This window comes from Pituophis catenifer, unplaced genomic scaffold (assembly GCF_029215685.1).
Source record: "Pituophis catenifer annectens isolate HBS135680 unplaced genomic scaffold, rPitCat1.0.hap2 SCAF_6, whole genome shotgun sequence".
In the NCBI taxonomy this organism is placed as follows: domain Eukaryota; kingdom Metazoa; phylum Chordata; class Lepidosauria; order Squamata; family Colubridae; genus Pituophis; species Pituophis catenifer.
The window spans coordinates 56,876,058-56,894,392 of NW_027256886.1; the positions used below are offsets into that span (position 1 = coordinate 56,876,058).

Here is an 18,335-nt window from a genome sequence, read left to right on the forward strand (position 1 = left end):
TAGCACATTATTGCATTTTGATGCTTGATTTGTTTGGTTAATTACTTTCCCTGATGGTTTGGATAGTCAATTTTTAGCTTTGTACAATTGATGTATACTTGCTGTGATGTACAGGAAGTGTAAATGCAGCCTGGATGTGTTGACAAGAACTCACTGGTTTGTTATGTGAGAGACGAATGCCAACTCATCTTAAATCTAAGATTTATAAGACAACCATCCACCCTGTTACACTGTATGGCACTGAATGCTGGGCAGCAACAACAGGGACCTAAAGCTATCTCCATGCCATGGAAATGCAAATGCTCCATTGGATATCCCTTCTTGACAACATCACAAATGACCCCGTTCGACAACATTTTGGTGTGGTACCAATTATAGAGAAGATGAAAGAAGGCCAGCTCTGCTGGTATGGACATATCCTGAGAGCAGCACCTTCCACTGTTGCCAAGACTGCCTACCAACTAGAAGTCAATGGCCGGTAACCTCACGGGTGCCCAAAACAGATGACAAAACATCATCAACAAAAATATGCAAGCCGCAGGCCTGCACCCTGGAGACACAGCTGACTGTGCAAAGTGGCATTCAATGACCCAAAAAGTGGACCCTGCATTTGTGGGAATACACTAGGAAGAAGAAGAAAAATTGATGTACACTTGCTTATATTTTAAAAATGGCACACTATCATAAATTTATAAGAAATAGAATTATTGAATTCAAATATGCTACCTACCACTTCCACTGTTTTGAATCTAAAAATTGTTCTTGCTTTAAAATAATTTTAAAATAAGTACTCTACCTCAGAGCTCCCCAGCCTTTCAAGCTTTGCAGACTGGGGGGAGGAGAGGGGATGGTTCCATGGAAAGATGTCCATTTGCACGAGTGGCGTGCACACGCGCCTGCATCTCATGCAAATGGAGTACTTGTGCAAGTGGGGATGTGCATGCAAGCGCATGCACTTGCCTTCCATTTGTGTGACCCAGTTGCAAATAGTTACCCAAAGATTCTGGATACCTGCTCTACCTTATTAATCATAAATTATAGTAATTAATGGAATTAGATGTTGCAAGGGTTGAACTCAAGGTAATTTCTGTTTCAGTTGAAATACTATTCCCTCTGATTTGGAATAATTCATGTAAAGCAATTTATTGGGCATAAATTTTGGTTTCAGAATATACCAACAACTTAGTATTTTAAAGGTGTTCCAATATTTACAGCATTTGGGGTTAACCATGATTGAATCTTCTGATGCTAAAGATATATTATCATTTTTTTCATCAACAGTTATTTGAGTTTGAGAAGCAATTGACTCTCTTTTTCTCACAAGGTTCGGTAGTCATTAAGGTTAGGTTATTATTTTTGTGAGCTCTAGTTGAAATTCTTTTGATTTCTGGTTTAGCTTCTTGACATTTCTTTCTTTCATTTTGTTATGCTAGATGCATTTATAATATTAAACAGTCTGTTAAATTTTAGCTTCCCAGGCAGTTTGCTTGATTTATTGTCCTTTATATTTTTCCTTTTCCCCCCCTTCTGCTGTCTTTATTTCAATTTAAACATTTTAAACAATATTTTTGTGTCAGAATTATTTGGATTTGAATTTTCTTTGTCTCAAGTGCTTTAAAGGCAGAGATATATTTAATAGGGCACCATGATCAAAATGCTACATTGTTAAAATGCTATATTAAAGCATGTTAATTTAATAATTATCAATGCTTATTTTCCACCAATTAAAACAAGGCCCTGGCAGTCTCAGAGACAGAACTTGATTCAGACCATAAGGAAGCATCCTAGATTCCTCTTGGAACTATAAGTATAACTCTTAAAAATTTGCACTGGACAGCTTCCAGAATATTAAACTTTGTAAAAATTGAAATCTGAGCAACATAAAGAAGCTGAGAAGCAATCTTAGCAAGAAAAAAGCTTGCAAACTGCAGGATTAAAATGTGCTCCTTTTGAATGGAAGAATCTCAAAATAGCTATGGAGCTATGCTAGGCAACACTTGCCTGATAAAAGAAATGTGTGCTCTAAGATAAGAAAGCCTAGAACTGCATCCCAAGATAAAATTATAAGTACATACCTGCTCTATTCAGGGTCCATTAATTTGGAGTTTATGCATCCTACTGTTGTGTCAAGCAGAGACTAGTTTTTGAGATTTTTTTAAAAAAATATAGTTTCCTACAAGTTGTTCTTTGAAGTAAAAGGAAGCCAATGCCCTTCTCCTTCTCACTTTGGAAACCAAATTACTACCTTCTTTATTAACATTGGAGAGTGATGATTAGAAGATGAAAGTGCCTGAATTACTGAATTAAAGTACAAACAATGATACAGATGTACACATAATGTTGTAGTAAGGAAGTTAGAATGCATGCTTGATTATCAACACACTGTACATGGAGCTAGTACAATACACCGAAGCAGTCCACAACCTGACAACTTGCCATTTGAGAGGTTTGGTAGCTAAGAATAAAGTGGCCCCTATCACCTCCATCACATGATCTACCTGTCCATCTCTAGCTACCACAGGTGAGTAGAGGGAGATGGCATGCCAGCAAAAAGCATCCAGGTGGATTTTTTTATATTTTTTTATATTTATTTATTACATTTTTATGTCATCCATTGTCCATTACAAGATGACTCTGGGGAGCTTACAAGTTATAATTCCCTATTGTGTCATCAGTTTGGTTGCACCAAAACTTCACCCATCACATACTCTAGGTAACAAGATTTATGTTATGCTATGGATAATGTCACATTAGCTTCAGTTCTAAAGGGCTCCCTCAGAGAGAAGTATCCCTGAAGAACAGTTAAGTAGGCAACTTTTAGATGAAGTTAAAGGGATGCATAGATGTGATCCAAGTCTAATTTCAGCAGGAAGTTGGATGAATGATCCTATATGTGACTACTCAGGCAAGTAAACTGAGGTACAAGTTGTAATTCTATACCAGATGGAATACATGTAAAACCTACCTCATAAATTAGACTTAAGGGGAGTTCTCACTCAACAATAATAATTAGGACTTGAATTTCCATAATTAAGAATTATGTTCATAAAGTACAATATTATTTGTCTCCATCTGGAACTTTCTCTCTGCTTCTTTATTGACATTGCCAATAGGAAGTCAACAGAAAAGGTTGCTAATACAATCATGTAACACTGAGGATGCTGCAACTATCCTCAGTATGAGGACCAGTTGTAAATGCCATTTGTTCAGCACTATTGTCACCAAATGGTTGCTGAACAAGTGATTGTTAAGTGAAGACCATCTCTCATTTGGTTGCTTGGACTTAACCCATAAATTGCAGAATATGGTTCTTGACTTGAATCAGACATAGCATTAGACATCTAAGCATGCCACACAAGCATCATATTTCCAGTATCACATCTGTATGTGTGAACTTATAGAGGTAGTCCTTGATTTACAGCCACAATTAAGACCAAAATTTCTGTTCTTAATCTTTGAAACATTTGTTACATGAGTTTTGCCCACTTTATGATCTTTCTTGCCACAGTTGCTAAGCGAATCACTGCATTGTAAGCCGGTTGTTAAATGAATCTGACTTCCCCATTGACTTTGCTTGAGAGAAGGTTACAAAAGGTGATCACATGACCTTGGGACACAGCAAAGGTCATAAATATGAACCCGCTGTCAAGCATCTGGATTTTGACCACATGATCATGGAGTCATAACTGTGAAAAACAATTGTAAGTCACATTTTTCAGTGCCGTTGCAATTTTGAAGGGTCACTAAATGAACTGTTGCAGTTTGAGGACTACTTGTGTAAGATAATATGCTCAGTGCTTTGTGGCATAAAAAGTTTATTGGCAAGAGACAACTTATTTGAACACATGACACCATATTTTTTTCCTAATGGGTTAATGAAACAAATTATTCCCATAAGGGTATTCCAAAACTTAATCTGAAAGCACTGATTACTTAAGTCTTGAGTAATAGCAATAATAAAGATTGCAAAAGCAAACAAACTGAAAGCTGGAACTGGTCTTTTACAACTGTTAAGTAGAAAAACATGGCAGACCTCCTAATTTCTCTTTGAAACACAGTTATAGATTTGGTTTAAATACATTTTGGGCAGCAAACAAAGAAACTGTGTTTCCTTCACATATGCATAGAGTACTTAAGATGCCAATTTAGATTTTCTGCAAAGTATATGGGCTTTTAGCACATGTGCTGCTGAAGTCAGCACAAAGTATAGGAGCTTTTGATTTATCTGGCAGTGATCTCCAGAATCAAAACAAGCATGTGATTCCTCAGCAGAGCAGAATAGAAATTTGCAATGGAGTTAACAAACCAAGGAATACATTACTGGTAACCAAAAATCTCAGAACTATTCTTTGAAATATGTTAGTAACTGGCTAACATGAGAGCTACAAGGGCAAGATATTTCATGTTAATCCTAAATACTTAACCCTCAATCAGGGTTTTGTTGTTCATTTATGGCCCTTAATTTTCCTTTTAAGGACTGCCATGAATAAATCTGCCTATATATTTCTGCCACATTCTTAAGATATTTTACAAAATGGCTTGGAATGCAGCAAAAATAATTTTTCCGAAAGCCTTTTCTTCCAATGGCCATGGTTGTTCTATGTTTCAGTGAAATTACGCTGTTTTATGATCTCTGCTCAGATATTTATTAGAACCCATGAAGGCTAGGCTTGTATAGAGGGAAGAGAAGGTACATACTGGTATCTTCCTGGTAGGAAGATGTACAATGACTTCAGCCTTCAGGACTACAGCAATTGTACATGTTTGTAAAGATACAGTAGTTTTAGTTATATTCAGGCAAGGAGACAAAATGTTCTTCATAGGCCAATAGTTGGTAGATGCTGAGACACTAAAGCTGAACCAGCCTTAGCTCCATACAATGTGTATACAGGTATAAGTCCTTAACTGATGACTACAACTGAGTCCAAAATTCTGTTCCTCAATAAGACAGTGGTTAAGTTAGTTTTGCCCCATTTCACAACCTTTCTTGCCACAGTTGTTAAGTGAATCTGGCTTCCCTGCTGACTTTGCTTGTAAGATGGTTACAAAAGGTGAGATCACATGACCCCGGGACACTGCAACCATTTTGCCAATTGTCTAAATTTTGATCATGTGACCATGGGGAAGCTGCCATGGTGTGAAAAACGATCATAAGACACTTTTTTTGAAGGGCTTTTGTAATTTCGAACTGTCACTAAATGAACGTCTGTAAGTCAAAGACTACCTGTATGCCAAACAATATGCTCGCTAAGAACCGTCAGCGATCAGGGCACTGAAATTTGAAGTGGTGCCATATTTTAGTAGGTCCAAACATCAGCAATACAGTCAAGGAAGGAACCCAAAAGTATGAAGTCTTGTCTAAAAGTTCTCTTCTTTCCATTTAATCAATATTATCATCATACCATGATAATCCTCCCTCTTATTGTCCTTGAAAAGTACAGGTAGTCCTTGACTTACAACAGTTCATTTAGTGACCATTGAAAGTTACACCTGCCCTGAAAAAATGTGACTTAGATTCACTTAACAATCGTGTAACTAATTTATCAACTAAAATGATTCACTTAACAGCTGTGGGAAGAAAGGTGTTGTGGCCCGTCAGCGGCCTGTGCGGATTGTAGCTGACTCTGACAGTGAGGGGGCTGGTGTGGTGTTGCGCCAGCAGCCTGTGCAGCTGGCACTCGAGTCGGACAATGTGGAGACTAGAGAAGATATGGTGCCAGAGGCAGAGATTCAGCCAGGGCCTTCAGAACCTCCAGAAGCTCCTTTAAGTGAAGAGGACGAAGAGGAGGAGCCTCTTCTCGATGCACGGGCGCGCAGAGCTGCAAAAAGGCAGGAGTGGCTCCTCAGGAGGAGGTTTCCTCGAGAGTAAGGCTTGGGACTAATTGGCCACTCCCTTAGCCTATTTAAGGAGGAACGCTGATTGAAGCAATTTGTAGGGAACAACTTTAGTTCACTGTACTTCGAATCTGGATTCTCTGCAGATTGCTTCTGGGCTTTCTGCAAACCTTAGTAAGATTGTGATTACTTTATCTTTGTAGTCTGTCTTGTAGTCTGTCAAGAAAGTTTATTAACAACCTTTGTTTTGAAAAAGACTGAGTTATTTTAGTAAATTAAGTTTTGTACAAACTTTGTATGTGCTGTATTCTTTGGGGTCCGTAGCTGGGGCAGAACAAAAGGTCATAAAATAGGACAAAACTCACTTAACAAATATCTCACTTAACAACAGAAATTTTGGGCTCAATTATGGTCATAAGTCAAGGACTACCTGTATAAGTCACAATAAATGTATATCTCTCGCTTGGCCACTGTTGGATAACCTCACCATGTCTATTTTCAACCATCCCATATATAGATGAATCAGGGGTGAAATCTAAAATTTCTTACTACCGGCTTGGGGGGGTAATGTGACTGGGTGGGCATGGCCAACTTTTTTTATTTTTACTTTTAAAAGCATTTTTTCTACAACCTCTTCGGCCAAAGAGGTTGTAGAAAAAAATGCTTTTAAAAGCCTCTGACAATCCCAGCTGAGCTGCGCGATCATCAGAGGCTTTTTTTTTACTTTTAAAAGCATTTGTTTGGCCAAAGAGGTTGTAGAAAAAATGCTTTTAAAAGTTAAAAAAAACAGCCTCTGATGATCACGCCGCTCAGCTGGGCATGGGGGGGGCGCAGGGATTTTTGCTACCGGTTCTCCGAACCATCCACTGCCATCGCTACCAGATCGGGCGATCCGGTCCGAACCAGGAGCATTTCACCCCTGAGATGAATGCCTGAACAAATGAGGAAGTTTGGGAAGAGAAGTCTAGGAACCAGAAGGAAAAGTTTATCTTGTCCTAGAATAGTGGTAAACCTGTTCAAATAGGCAAGCTCTTTGGGATAGCTATCATTCTTTATTTGGGAAGAATGGTATAAATAAAATTGATGGGGTGTTGCAGGGAATTCATTCTGCTTGCATTTTAAGTGAACTAATCTTGCATTTCTTAAAGCAGGTGCTGGGAAGAAATTTTCCAGATTGCACATTCCTATAAATTTTCAAGTGTATAAAAACATGTACAAAAATGCATATTAAGGACAATTATGTGCATCATACCTGCATGAGAAAAAGTTGTTCAGAAAGAATATCAGAAATAATTAATTCAAAAATGAAATTATTAGTACAAAATGTTTATACTAGAGAACATTCAAAAATACACATTTATATAAAAAAATAGATGAAAATAAGATGGAACAGATTTGAGCCTGAAAATACATGGAAGTGATATAGACGGAAATAAACAGATTTGTCATCTCTGCTAATTACCTTGTGGGAAGATAAATTTATAATTACAGTTCAATCTTCTCAGTAATTTTCTATCATTTATGAACTCAGGATAATATTTTTACTATTTCACTTAACACTTCCATTTCATCCACCTGGAACAAACTTTTTTTAAAAAAATCAAACAAACATTATAACATCTCTATATATAAAACCCTATTCAGCATAATCTCATAATAGGTGGCTGTTACCTTGTTTTAGCATTTTCCATTGCAACGTGTCCCAATTTGCTGAGTTCCTTGTGACAGGAAGTAGCCCAGATTTTGAACCAGACAGGCTTCTAATTATTGGAACATACTTTCATCTTTATTTATTTTTTTCTCATATAAAGAAAGGGGGTTGAGGAAAGGAGGAATAGTTGATCAAGCAAATGACAGAAGAGAAACAACTAGAGACCAGGTATCTTCAACACTAGTGTTGGTCTTCTGGAATGCCCAAACATTCCAGAATGTTGGCCAATAGAGTTTTCTTCTATTCTAGAGTTCATCTGCATTACACAAAAAAAGAGGACTATCACGCTGAAAGGTGAACCTCCTGTTGTGTGTCTTTTGTTTTAAGTGCATCTTTCCTCATAATTGGGAGCCAAATTTCTGATGACAAATGTTTACTCATGAATATTTCAAGCTTGATTTTAAATCTTAATTATGTGGGTTTGTATATTATTCTAACAACCACCATAGCAAAAGAGTTTCAGAAGTCTATCCCAACTCAGGACAGATACAAATGAGTGAAAGGACATCATCCATACAATAAATGGAGTTCCTTCCCATAATTTTTTATTATAGGATGGAGAAAATTCCTGAAAGAGGTCTTGAAATCTATCCATCCAGTTATAGAATCCTGTTTTATTCCATACATGCCTTTCTGTAGTTTTAAATTTAAAGGTAAAGGTTTCCCTTGTCCAGCTGTGTGTGACTCGTCTCCATTTCTTAGCCAAGAGAGAAAGCATTGTCTGAAGATCCTTCCATAGTCATGACTGTACACCAAGGCACATGGAACGCTCTTACCTCTCCCACTGAATACTCTCACTGAAGGGGTATTTCTCTACTTGCATTTTCATGCTTTCAAACTGCTATGTGGGTAGGAGCTGGGGCAAGTAACAGGAGCTCATCCTGTCGCACAGTACACAGGTCTTGAACCCAGCTTTCCAGGTAGCAAGGCTCAGTGTGTTTAATCCCTGATCCATTGCACCCCTCAGTTTGAAATTTACTCATTAGCCATTTCTTTCTTTCTCCAGACATGTACTGTTCCTTCAGGTTTTTAAAAAATGTATATGTCTATGGAGGTCTTGTTTTTATAGGGGGAACAATTTGTGGCAAGAAATTGATGAGTGAAATAGGCAAACCATGAGTTGTTGCTTTGCAATTTCAAAGAGCAGAAAAGTCTGGATCTAAATCTAGTTCAGGGCGGTATGACAGAAATTGTTAGCCTGTAGTCCTAGAATCTGAAACATTTGTTAACCTAATTTCACAGAGCCTTTATCTAATTACAAAATCATTGTGTGAGAGTTTATTTTAAGCTGTTTGTAAAACTACTTATCTTTTCCTTCTAGGCTGCAGATTAAGACAGTTTTTCTGGATGAGTGACTCTAAAGTGGTAGCAATGGACTGTTGCAATGCAGTCTCTGCGGGGCTGTTCTTGAATGGTATTTAGAAGCTTTGGTTGATTCAGAATGGTCCAAATTCATTGCAGGATTCAAAGTGCCAAGTCAGTTAGTTAGCCAGTCCAATAGTCAAGGGTCCAAGAGTAAGTAAACACAGGAACCTGAGTCATAAACTAGGATTCCAATTGATTGTTTTCAATAAAAAGGCAAAGCAGCTACATAAATATGACTGCAGCCAGCTGGCTGCAATTACTCAGGTCACGACCTTTGCCTAGTGAGAAGCCTCATGGACTGGGGTAGCTCTGCTTTTCACTGCATGCATCAAGATCTATGGCTTGGAGGTTGTGTCTCATCATTGACTGCTCCAGCTGATCAGGAGATGCTTGGGATTCCTCAGCCTCTTCAGATGTATCATGGCTTGAAGTTTCCAAAGGCTGACAATCCACAGACTCAGTTGGCACACCATTGTCAGAATCAGACTCAGGGTCTAAATCTTTATTGTGACCCATAACTCTGCCCCCTGTGGTTTCTACTTGTTCCACTAGAGCCAGCTAAACAGACTTTCTCCCATTCTCTTAGATGAAGTGATATCATTCTGGTGGAGCATACCATCTCTGTCATGATGTCTCCCTTATGAATCTCAACCTCCTTCCAGAGATTTGTTAACCAAAATGTGGTACATCATATTGGTATGGTTTTTTTTAATACTGCCTCAAGTTATTGTTTTTTTAATTGATCTATATATTAGATATTATCTTTTCTTAAACACTGAGGGTTCTATTACTATTTGGATAGCTATATAAATATGTTGTGTGAGAAAGCAGAAGAACGTATGTCAGGAGAGAAGGTGTATCCTGACTTCTTCTGGTTTTGGTCTTTTCCCCAGATTACCTTCTCATGAAATGGGGCCTTTAATGGAAAAGGTTGCCCAGGGGATATCATCTATGTCAGTGGTTCTCAACCTGTGGAACCCTGGGGGCAGTGATGTCATCAGAGGAATTCCGCAGAGGCTTGAAGAAATGTTATGATTTAAATCTTGAGTTAAGTCTTGGTGGTCCATGATGACAAAAGGTATTTAAAAGGGGTCCGGGGTGAAGAAATGGTTGAGAACAAAATAGATAGCATTTTCTAAGTAGGATGTAGCATATCTTGTACACTAAGTAGTGCATGCTCCTTTCTATGGAGGCTTCCCATTCTAAACTATAAAGATAATACTCAACATATGAACAGTTGTTTAATGATACTTCAAAATTACATGACCTCAGAAAGGGTGTTTTACCCATGGTTGGGTGTGTTCCTGCCCACCCACACACCGCAGTCACATAACTGCCTTATGGACACTTGGCAATCAGCTCACATTTACAGTTGGTTGCAGCATCCCAACGTCATGTTAACATGATTTGAGACGTTTACAATAGGTTTTTTTGCCAGTTTACAGCAAAAAAGACCCATTCAGAAAAATGGATTTGCTGGAGAACTGTGTGATTCACTTAACAACTACTGTAAAAACTGCAAAAAATCAGATCCAGTCATATGGATGCCATGAGTCCAACAACTTATAACTGAAATTCCTGTCCCAACTGTGGTTGTAAGTCAAGGACTCCCTGTATTTAAAGTCCTTTAAAGTGCATATTATTTAACTATGAAATAAAAGGGCTTTGTTGTCATGCAGCACAACACACAAAAAGCTAAGGATGCTATTAAGTTGGATGTTTACTCCCTAAGACTGTTTCTTGACATTCACCATCCTTCTTCTCTCAGGTGGCCTGCAGATGTCCTGAGACAACAACTCTCAGAATTCCCAGTTGACCCAGCCTAAGTGGGATAATGGCATGTCTACAATAAAGAGAACGATTGTTTATTGTTCTATAAAAATTTGCAATTTTGGCTTTTCAAGGGGCTGAAAATATTAGTAACATCATGTGGTTTGAAATGCCTTTTGTGGACACGGAAGGTAATATTATGGAAAAGAAACATTTGGCATGGAAGCATTGTAGAATAAAGAATGTTCCCTTAAATGAAATACATCTGGCAATGCAGGCTGGATATTTTTGTCTTAGGCTTACTTGGATTGAAAACAGAATTCATCCTATGCGATCTTCCTCTGCCAAGAAAATCTTTATATAAAAAGCAAAGAGAGTATGTTATGGTTGGGTAGTTCTCTGATCAGGATGCTGTAAAGAATGGAGGACAGGACAACCTCTTGCCACATTTTACAAATTTGAGTCCTCAAGTGCTGCTGGACTATGTTTCTCATCATCTTCTGCTTGCAAGGCTAATGGTCACAATGATATGAGCTAGGTCATTGTATTAAGCTGTACATCTAAGGAATATATCATGTGAAATGTATGTATGAGTAGATGTATGTCATTTATTACATGTAAACATAGACCCAATAACCTTTTAATTGGTGGCCCCATATCAGAGCTATTCGCACATCCTGTATAAATCAGGATGAAAAATGATGCATTTCAGACCTAGGCAACCTGGTGGCTTCCAGATGTGTTGAACATCAACTTCTTTCCCATTCAGCAATGTAGCATCTGGCAACTGGGATTTAGGAGATATTGCCTAAATATGTATAAAGCCTTTCATGTACCATCATCTCAATTATCATCCCCATAATCCTATGACGCATATGAAGCAGATGTTTTCCAGATGTTTGGGTCTACAGTTTCCACAGTCCCCTAGCACTTTTCATGCTAAATGAGAAGGGAATTGAAATTCAACATATCTGGGAAGCACCAGCGTGCCTACTTATGAAATACATCACTGCTAGGCCTGATTTATAGAGGATGTGGAAACAGTTGCTAATATGGACCCACCAGTTGAAAGCTTATTGGGTCTATGTTTGCAGACAATAAATTACATTTATCCATTGATGCACACATTTCTCACAATATGTTCCATATGTTCATAACTTGATAGGAAGCCTAGCTCTCAGGCAGTTGATATTTTTTAAAAAATACAGTGTTGAACATCAGGCCACTAAGATAAAAATATGAAATTATTTTTTTCCATTTCAACTTAAAACATCACTCAACCTCTAGAGTTGATTAGCAGGTAATGTTTTTTTCAATGTTGTTAACCAGGCCTACACTCTTAGTGACCTACCAGAAGAATACTTTTTAACCTGCTTCTTCCATTCTTCCCCGCTCCATTTTCCAGTCAGCAGGAAGGAAATAAATCTCTTTCCAAAACATTTCACAGCTTACTGGAGCACCACCTCCCAAATGAAGTCAGCCAGCAAGTTCAACAAATGTTGAAAAAGCCTGGAGAACAATTAAATTTTTAAAAAGAGGATTGTTGTATTCGTTCTCTGGTGAGCAGTAGAGGGAATGGGAAGAAATGAGTCATTTATTTTTCTTTTCTAAAGGATACCTGATAGTTATTTTATAAGGTGTCAGGAAAAGAAGGAATGCTTTCCCTTTTCTTCTTAAGGGCATGGAAGGGTGCACATGTGTGATAGGATTAGAGTCATAGAATGTACAAGCCGGTCAATATGGATGGAATAATGAAAACGACACTGGCGGATCATATTGGTGTAAATCTCATTCATCAGTTCTCCTTCTCATGGGCCTCAGATATGTTAGGATAGGTGGACAATCTACTACTCATAGGCTACACCCCATTTGCAGCACAGCACCCCAAGTTTACATTCTGAAATTTTCATGCAAAACAATGATAAAAGTTCAGGTGAAAATAGAAAAGTTGGCCTCTCATTTCCATTTCCACTCTTAACCTCCCACACCCACCCCAAAATGGCTTAGAATTGTGCCATCATTATACCATTTTGTCACCAAATTTTGGCAGTTTGATTCAGACTCCATTGGGTGAAGTTGGAAGTTTCTTTAATGTGTGAATGGGAAGGGTTTCTTTCCAGAATCAGCAGTATGTTGCACTGCCAAAAGACCCTTCCTACAGAAGGCTGCATCAACAAAGGAATAATATCAGGGTCACATGAAGTGTCACTAACACTTCACTAACATGAAGTGTTAGTGCCAATTTATACTGTTTTGTAACACCACACTTGGAAACTGCGCCTAATTTTGGTCATCATGATACAAAAAAGATGTTGAGTCTCTAAAAAGAGTGCAGAGAAGAGCAACAAAGATGATTAGGGGATTGGAGGATAAAACATATGAAGAAGGATTGCAGGAATTGGTATGTCTAGTTTAACAAAGAGAAGAACTAGGAGTGACATGATAGCAGTCTTCCAATATTTGAAAGCCTGTCATAGAGAAGAAAGGGTCAACCTCCCCAAAGTACCTGAGGACAGGACAAGAAGTAACAGATTGAAATTTATCAAGGAGAGATCCAACTAAGGAGAAATTTCCTGACAGAACAATTAATCAATAGAATGACTTGCCTCCAGAAGTTATGGGTGCTCTATCACTGGAGGCTTTAAGAAGAGATTGGACCAGAATGGTACTTGAACTGAATGGTATAGGGTCACCTGCTTAAACAGAGGATTGGACTAAAAGACTTCTAAGGTCCCTTCCAAGTCTGTTGTTCTGTATTCAGATGCCTGCTTGTAACTCTCAGCTCCAAAGAAGAGGGGGGAAATGTAACTACTGATAAGAAATAACCAAAAAGACAATGGGAATGTCAATCTTTGCTATAACTTCACCAACTTTTCCATGATGTCACTTGCAACACTGAATACCCTTACTGAATAATGGCCCCTGATCTTTTGAAAGTTGGTCCTCCATGTGTTAGGAGAATCCAGGTTTCCTCTCCTCAATCCTGCAGCCTTTTATATCCTTGGCTAAGGATGCTTGCCAAATCTTCCTTTTAATTCTCACCCCATACAGCACAGATAAAGATTCTGTGGTTCATGAAATTATTTTCAAAAGCCTTCTGCAAGTAATCAAATCAAACCTTTGGCAAGACTGCTACTTTCCTCCCCTAGCAGCTTACTTTGGAAAAAGAAACAGAAAGAGAAGAAAGAAGAGCTGATCTCTTATTTAACTTTGCCCATTATCAGCATGGGGTTCCAAAAATAAAAATTGCAGACCTCAACAAATATTAAAAGGAGGCCAGCTATCCAAAGTTATGTGGTCATGAAGCTTCCAAGACTTGGAAAGGTAGTTATGGCCATGACACTCATACCAATATGGCAACCCTCATTCCCTCTTCAGCCAATGACTGGCCCCAAGAAGTTGGTCATTCAGATTTCTTGCCACTCTGATGCAGAACAAATTTATTACAGTTTACAAGAATACAGTCGATAGACTTTGGGGGAAGCTGCTATTTCTATAATCTTTCTGATTATTGCATAACATAACTAACACCATGTAAGCAGGAAGCTGCTCTTTTGGCATTGTTTTGGATGTGAGTAAATTCCCATCATAATAAATTTCTTGTTCAAGTCAACAGAAATGAAACTAAAGCAAAACCTATCCATTTCCTGTGATGTCTGCAACAGTTACATTCAAGATTTCTATCTTTATTGAAGTACACTAATCATAAGTGAGCATTGCCTGTAAAAAGCTGAAACTTTCTGATTATTATAAATTTTAGTCCACTTCTGATTCAAAGCAAACTAATGATCAGTAACAGCTGTCAACCAAAGGGCAAATCACATGTTCTTAATTCTTATCCCTTGGCTTTGATTCATTCTAGCATAGACCCAACTGATTGCTTGCAACAAACACCTAATTAATTTAACATGCATTTAGCCCCATCAAGCTAAAAAAGAAATGGAGGGCATTTTTAATGTTTGCCACTTGAATTATTTTCTTTAGCCTTTAATTTACTGTTTTTCTTAAATACCTTATTACAGAAATGGACCATTAACTCTACAAATAGAACCAAAAGTATCAATTAAGATTAATTGTTGCTTATCTACATGATTCTCCACTTTTATGCCTTTGTGTAAACAATATCCCTAGGCTTGTTCTGAAATTTGTTTGTCCAGAAGAATCTATCCAAACAATCAACACAAGAGCTTTTCTAAAAATCACCTGTGCACAAAGTAATTATTTCCTGAAGATGCTGTACAGTAAGGAATGGCAGGATTCCCATTGCTTATACTAAGATCCATGGCTGCCTGCATGGTTAGGCCAAAAGAAGTACCATTTAAGGATAGCAGAAATGCTTTTTACATTGCTGTCTAAAACAGCATATTAATGTGTCTGGTTTTCAGCTAGAGAGATGGACCTGAGGAGGCAAGTGTAATTTGTCATTCCACTTCCAGCAGCACAAAGTCTTTTGCTGAGATGAGACTAATCCAACAAGACACCATTTCAAGATGTAATTGTTATGTAACAGTGCATGATGTGCCAACACATTCCAAGAGTCCTACAGTGCCAGACTCTTGGGCCAACTGTCCAGCATTTAAGCATGTTGTTCAGGAACGAAATCAAAGAAAAGTATAAGGAGTAATACAGTAAAACTCTTGCGCTCACATTATTAGCACATTGAGAGCTTTGATAGGAAGAAATCCATTCATTTATTTTTGTTCAATATATTATTTTTAATATTTGATACATGTGTGGTTGTATATGACAGTTTTTATGATGCATTACAAATGTTACGGTCTTATTACTGTCTTGTAAACACATTGTACTGTTTGTTGTTAGAAAGACTTAACATCTTTTTTTACAGGACTGTATAAATAAAACAAAGAACAAAATTAATATAAAAATGTATTTTCAAAAAAATGAAACCAGAACCTGAAAAAATCAAGACAAAACATTGTATTTCAGGTGTCTTAGTATAGTGTAGCAACATAAGGACTTAAAATCTTAAATGTCATTATATAGAAAGAGTGAGGATGGTGAGGATGATTTTATTTATTTATTCGGTTTATATGCCACCCTATCTCACAATGGACTCAGGGCAGCTCACAACAATAAAACACAAGCCACAATAAAAATAAAGACTAAAATCTAAAAAATTTAAAATTAACCCATTAAAACCTTAAATGATAATATATTTGCTAAAATCAGAGATGAATGTCCAAACTCGTTTGGACCGCAGTCTTTTATTTTGTATCTGTTTGTTTGTGTTTTTCATTTCATATTAATTGAATTTTGTCTAATATCCTCTTTGATCATTGTTGAGCAGAGCTTTCATATGAGATAAGACAAAATCCACATGTTGTTCCAGAAAGAAATTTCATATCCTTCCTTCCCTATGAATTTCACAATAAAACTTTGTTCATATGTATATCTATATTAAACAGAAAAGCAGATGTCATCTGCAATTGAGAAAAGGAAGCTGGGTACAGAGAAAAAGTTTTTTTTGAAAACATTTAAGTGAAGAGACCAAGGAAAGAGTAATAGAAAGGCTATGTCTTCCTAAAAGAGTAGAGAGGATTACTAGGTTTTGAGAGAAACTACCCTGTAAACATAATAGCTGCTTTTAATAACAAATTGTTTGTTTACTTGCAATAAGAGGCCATATTATGTATGAGTTATGCTTATTGGAAACCCTTGAGACCCAATCTAGAATGTTAAATTTGAAAGCAAAGGAAGAAAGTTACCTGGTGGTGTTTCCAGAGTTGATTTATTCTTTCTTGGTTTGATAGTTTTCTTTGATTTGTACTCTTTCTTGCCTGGTTTGAATCTTGGAGATACCTCTATTTCTGCAGAAGGTTTCATGTCTTTTTCTCTTGGTTGCTCTGTGAAAGGTGACAAGTCCTCATTGGGATCTGGATAAGAATAATAATGATTCCTATTGATGATTTCTTGTAGGTAGTAATCCTGGTCCTCCATGGGGAGAGCCCACGTGATAAAGCCAAGCAGTACCAGATCAAAATAACAAAAAACAAGGTAGAACTGAAGAAACGATATCTTCCTGAAAATGGGAATCTGTTTCATCATGTTTATGTTGTGCTGAAACAATGTAGCCTTGCAGTTTTCCAGACTAAATTTAAGTGGAGAGAGAAAGATAAAAGCAAGTAAGCAAAGAAAGAAGCAAGAAGCAAGAAGAAAGAAAGAAAGAAAGAAAGAAAGAAAGAAAGAAAGAAAGAAAGAAAGAAAGAAAGAAAGAAAGAAAGTTATTTGCTAGTAAAATCCAAGGTGAAGAGCAAAGTCTGGCATTAGAGCTTCTGCTTTGGGAATAGTTTGCAAAAGTTACAGCTAATGCAATAGGAGTGTGGAGTGGAAGCAGAGGGAGGAGGAAACAGCTACAGTTCATGTGATCAGCAGAGCTTAAGAGTCAAACACATATGCAGGCATATAGGAAAAGAGACATACTTGACAGGTGTGATTTTTCCATCCCAAGCTTTTAAAGATATTGTTTCTCTCCCCCTCACTTTTACCTCCCCCCCCCTACTCCCCATTAAAAATTCAATTAAACTCATGGCTCCTAAGATTCTGGGACTTTGAATGCTGCTATAATACTAGGTCTGGACATTGTTTATTCAATAAAGTAGGGGACGGGCAGAAAGTGAGTTGGCCACAAGCCTTGGTATCCGATTCCTTTTTTACAAATTGTGTCCTTTGTCTTGCCTGGATTGTGTAGACTGAAATGTGTTTAGATGAAACTGAAGGAGAAAGGGAAAATATTTTTTCTCCTCTGGTGGAGCTGGAATCCTCAGCAGAATGTGAAGGTTGTGTTCTTGTTCTAGAAAACAGGAAGGCAGACTCATGAAAATGCCTATTATTCTTCGAGCATTTGATAGAAAACAGGTGCAGATCATTAATGGCATAGAAAAGTGATATTTTTTCATTTGTACAGTCTGTCCTCCTAACATATGAGAGAGACTAATATTGTGCCTGTGCCCACAATAAACTAAGAGTAAGCACTATTGGTTTTTAATAGAAATGCATAGGAGTACATTGTAAAGCTCCCCTCCCAAAGCATGGTGGTGATGGGTAAACAGTATAAGCCTTATTATACTGGACAACACAGCTCTGTCTTGGAGAAAGACTTGGGACCTACTCCATTTTTCCCCACCAAAAAACTTTACGTATCAATTCAAAGATATGGAAGATACAGTACCAAGCAGTGTGACCTCCTGGCTGGGAATACACAGGTCAGAGTGCAGATCGACAATGAGACCATTGAAATAGTGAAGGAATTCATCTTCCTGGGCTCTAAAAATGACCAAAGTGGTAACTGCAACCCTGAGATTAGACGGCATATATCACATAGAACTGCAATGTCTGGCATGAATAACATTTGGAAGAGTAAAGACATCAGCCTCACAACCAAATGCATATTAGTTAACGCAATAATTTTTCCAATTGCTACTTATGATTGTGTAACTTGGACTCTGGAAAATGCAGATAGGACAAGGGCGGACGCCTTTGAACTGTGGTGCTGGAGACAACTATTAGGCTTGCCATGAGCTGCAAAAATAACAAAGAAGTCCTAGACCGGAATTCACCAAAAATACCACTTGAAACCAAGATCACCAAACAGAGACTGTCATACTTTGGTCAGGTCACAAGAGCTGAGTCACTT

At 37.7% G+C, this 18,335-nt stretch overlaps 1 protein-coding gene across 1 annotated transcript in view; it reads right to left on the reverse strand.

Moving 5' to 3' along the window:
* CPXM2 (carboxypeptidase X, M14 family member 2) overlaps positions 1–16,747 on the reverse strand; it is a 100,328-nt gene extending 83,581 nt beyond the window's left edge. Inside the window, exon 1 of the mRNA XM_070944870.1 lies at positions 16,408–16,747. Within this exon, the coding sequence (XP_070800971.1) occupies positions 16,408–16,747 (340 nt within the window). The remainder of the gene's footprint in view (positions 1–16,407) is intronic.
* Positions 16,748–18,335: the final 1,588 nt, after the last annotated feature.